Source organism: Brassica oleracea, chromosome C2, assembly GCF_000695525.1.
Source record: "Brassica oleracea var. oleracea cultivar TO1000 chromosome C2, BOL, whole genome shotgun sequence".
NCBI lineage: Eukaryota > Viridiplantae > Streptophyta > Magnoliopsida > Brassicales > Brassicaceae > Brassica > Brassica oleracea.
Window position 1 is genome coordinate 45641494 of NC_027749.1, and position 4114 is coordinate 45645607.

Genomic DNA, 4114 nt, shown 5'->3' on the forward strand with positions numbered 1-4114 from the left:
ATTATAAAAGATAACATTTTAAACATAGATTTAAATAAAAAACTTAAAAACAAAGATTAGAAAAAAAAAAACTTCAAGACCATAGTCATCAGTTACCTGCTGCATCAGGTGGTTGACATCGCCTTCGGGAGGGGACAATGATGTTGAACCAGCCATGGCGTTCTCCATGAACTCAGCTTGGACCTCCATGTTCACAAACTGGTTCTCAAATGAATCCATCATCTCTGACATCTTCTGCAGATTGCCTGTTGAAAGAAACACAGAACATATGAGAATCCCAAGTTGTTTAAAACACAATGATCCTACTTAGACTTGTCTAGTTCATGCTATTGCACCTTTGTTGTGTTTCCATAAAAACCAAACCTTTATGTCTACCCGGTAAGAATAATGCAAGTCCACATTAACCTAAATGTCATAACTAAGTCTTAACCAGCACGCATAAACTAAACCCTAATCAAAGTTTAGCAGCACATCAACAGGCTCTTTCTCTAAGAGGAATAGAAAACAGATTCACAGGCAAGTATAAGAATGAAATAGAGACAAAAATGATCCTCACATGCAAGAGAGCATATCAAAGATAAATACACAAACCTTTATCCTTTCAAGTCAAGTTGAGACGTGAGCCACGTCTTGCATTAAAAATGGGAGTGGAGAAGCTACAAGTAGCATTGACACACTATAAACATCACCAAAGAAGAAGAAGAGATGAACCAAGTGGGTTATACCACTTGTAAGCAAGTGGGTTACTGCCAAGAATCTCCTCTTCTGCGCTATACCACTTGTAAGAAAGTGGGTTACTGCTCTTAAGTCTCTGTAACAAGTCGTTAACAACCAAATCAATCTACTACACATGCAAATAAACTAGTACTTACTCTATAGTTTCACTGCTTACCTCATACTTAATGTGAGGGATCTCAGGGAAGAACTCTCCTTCCCAATCACCAGAACCGCTACACTTCGCTCCCGACTCTGCAGGACACGTTTGTGGATCAGCAGACTTCACACGAATCAAATGAATAAGTAAACTTTAGAAGAAGCTCAGAAACGTTTTAATGACCGAAAAGATTAGAGCTTTGGACTTACCACCAGAAATAAAGCAGTGTATGAGCAGAGACAGATCATAAAAATTTCAACTTTCTTCATAGTGTTCAACCAGAAGAACAAAACCCTGAACAATGGCGATTGGTGAGAATAAAACAATGGCGATTGGTTTGAGCTTAAGCCCAGAAACCCAGATGCAAACTCAGAGGTCTTGGAATCAATCGCTGCAGAAGAGAATCGATTCATCATTCAAAATCTGAGAATTACAGAGGAGGGAGAGACGAAATCAACTCGCATGGTCTGGTTTGGGCTTGTGGCAAATGGTTCCGATGATGATCAACGTCCACGAATGTCACGCTTCTCTTGCGTTTCAAATCTATACCTATAGGAACGCAAAAAACTCAGTACAAAGATAGTAAAACGAAATTGAGGATTAATGATACCTACCTCTAGAGGTCGAAGGATCAGGATTCGTGAACCGTCGGTCTTCTTCTTTAGACTTTACACCGGCGAAGAAGGAGAAGAGAGGAGAGGAGAGATGAGAGAGAGGAGCATACTTTGACGCGTGTCCCATAATCGACGTGTCTTAGAGCATGATTATCAATAGGACTTAATTGGTGGTCCTTACCGTTTTTATTGTTATTTATAGATTAGAACATTGTTAAGAACTTTTAATGAAAATGGTGATTATTGGTGGGATTTTTTGTTGGTCCTTAGGTTAATTTTTGTTTTAAAATAACTAGTAACATATATAAGATTAAACATATTACCATTTTAAGTTGAATAACTAATAAGAAAAACAAATTCATTCATTTAATAAAAAATTACAAACATTTTATTACATTACATTAAAAAAAAAAGAAATACAAACTTTAGAAATAAAAGCAAACACACAACTTTTTCAAATCATAGAAACTTGTAAATTATATGTTATTTGGAAAATGTTCAAATTTAGCCCAAATATTTTCAATCAGATCATTTTTTAATTGTTCATGGGCTTGTCTATTCCGAAGGCTCGTTCGACGATCCATTGTACTGCCGAGATTCGAAGGCATGTTGACGGAAAATGTATCCACTTCTTCTCTTTCTTGAAACTCAAATTTGTTATACTGAGTGAATGATGAACATTCATCTTCGACAATCATATTATGGAGTATGATACATGCTCTCATAATATTTCCTATTTTCTCTTTATCCCATAACTTAGATGGATTTTTGACAACGGCAAATCTTGCTTGCAGGACTCCGAAGGCACACTCAACATCTTTTCGAACTGATTCTTGGGACTTAGCAAACAATGACTATTTTTCAGTTTGTGGTAGTCGGATAGATTGAATAAAAGTCGCCCATTTCGGATAAATACCATCTGTTAGATAATATGGCAGATGGTACTCCATTTCGTTGACATTATAGTTTACTTGTGGCGCGATGCCGTTAATAATGTCATCAAAAATAGGTGATCGATCAAGAATATTAAGATCGTTCATAGTACTTGGACCTCCAAAAACCGCGTGCCATATCCAGAGGTCATACGAAGCTACCGCTTCCAAGACAATAGTTGGTTTTCCGGTGCCTCGTGAATACATTCATTTCCAAGCGGTAGGACAATTTTTCCACTCCCAATGCATACAGTCGATGCTTCCAATCATCCCTGGAAATCTACGTTCTTCTCCAATATGTAGTAGTCTTTCCAGATCCTCCGGTGTGGGACGTCGTAGGTATTCACCGCCAAACAAGGTGATTATTCCGGCAGTAAAATTGTGCAAACATTTTTGAGCCGTTATTTCAGCAAGACGGATATATTCGTCTACTGTATCAGCCGCACCACCGTATGCCAATTATCGAATTGTTGCAGTACATTTTTGTAGAGGTGAAAGACTTGACCGTCCGGTTGCATCTTTTGATGGTCGGAAATATGGTATTTCTGTGGAGAGATGATGCACAATACGGAGGAACAATTCTTTGTTCATCCGAAACCGTCGCCGGAAAAAATTGGTAGAGTATGTTGGATTCTCGCTAAAATAATCATTCCAAAGCTGGATGTGGCCTTCTTCTCGGTTTCTCCCTATAAAAATACGATTTTCCGCTCTTTTGGTTCTGGTATAGGATCAGAGTTGTTTAAAAAATCTTCAATGGGGTTATCAAAATCGTCATCATCATCATCATCATCATCATCATCATCATCTTTGTGGTAATGATAATGGAATGAAGATGCCATTTTCAATATATCGAGAAGTGGGATGTGATTGTTTAGAAAATAAGGGAGGAGAATTTTTTTGTGAAATTGGTAAGGAAATAAGAGAGAAGTGGGATGTGATTGTTTATGTATTTTTCATCATAAGAGCAAGCTCATATTTATACATATTTTGTTGTGCAAGTCCGTGAGTTGGTGATGAAAGAAACAATGACATGTGATGGAGAGTCACAGGTTATTAAACTTAGTGTGTGATTGTTAGGTATAGATATTCTTTGTTTGGTTGGTGATGAAAAACGAAACAAATGTGTTGACATAAGATTGAAAAACATCACATGATCAATTAGAAATAACAAAACATAGTACTTATAAAACATAGTACTTATAAAACAATACATGATCAATTTATACGTCGTACGAAACACCACTTATCCAAAACACCAAGCTACTTAGTTCACTCTCCTCTTAGTTCAAACCTACTTAAACATTACAAACACAACCATTACCATTACTACAAGAACCAGACCACCTAGTACGACTTCAAATCGATTACCAAACGGAGAAATTTTCTTTGATAACTCAGCGAGAGTCTTCTCAAGCACAACCAACTTCAGTTCAGTCTCATGATGGAGATCTTTTACCTGGTTTAGTTCTGATTCGTAGTCACTAACAGCCGCAATATAGTCCACCTTATCAGAAAGCAGAGCATACTGTGTACCTATTGCTTTGATCTCCTCTGTAGCCGCTACATCCCACCACTTGTATACATGGCAGTCTCCATCGTCGATGTTCTCACAGGTGTAGAACCTTCTCCCATGGTCAGTTCTTGAGACAGATGTCCTAATAACCGGTTCGCGACCACAGTAACATTCCTTGGGG

General features: G+C 37.7%; 1 protein-coding gene and 1 pseudogene across 1 annotated transcript in view; both read right to left on the minus strand.

The window, feature by feature from the left end:
• The window catches only part of LOC106324372, a 1902-nt pseudogene extending 1797 nt beyond the window's left edge, over positions 1-105 (minus strand).
• A 3606-nt stretch (positions 106-3711) lies between these two features.
• Positions 3712-4114, minus strand: part of LOC106324373 — a 7981-nt gene continuing 7578 nt past the window's right edge. The window contains exon 2 of the mRNA XM_013762351.1: positions 3712-4107. Coding sequence (XP_013617805.1) covers positions 3712-4107 — 396 coding nt within the window. The remainder of the gene's footprint in view (positions 4108-4114) is intronic.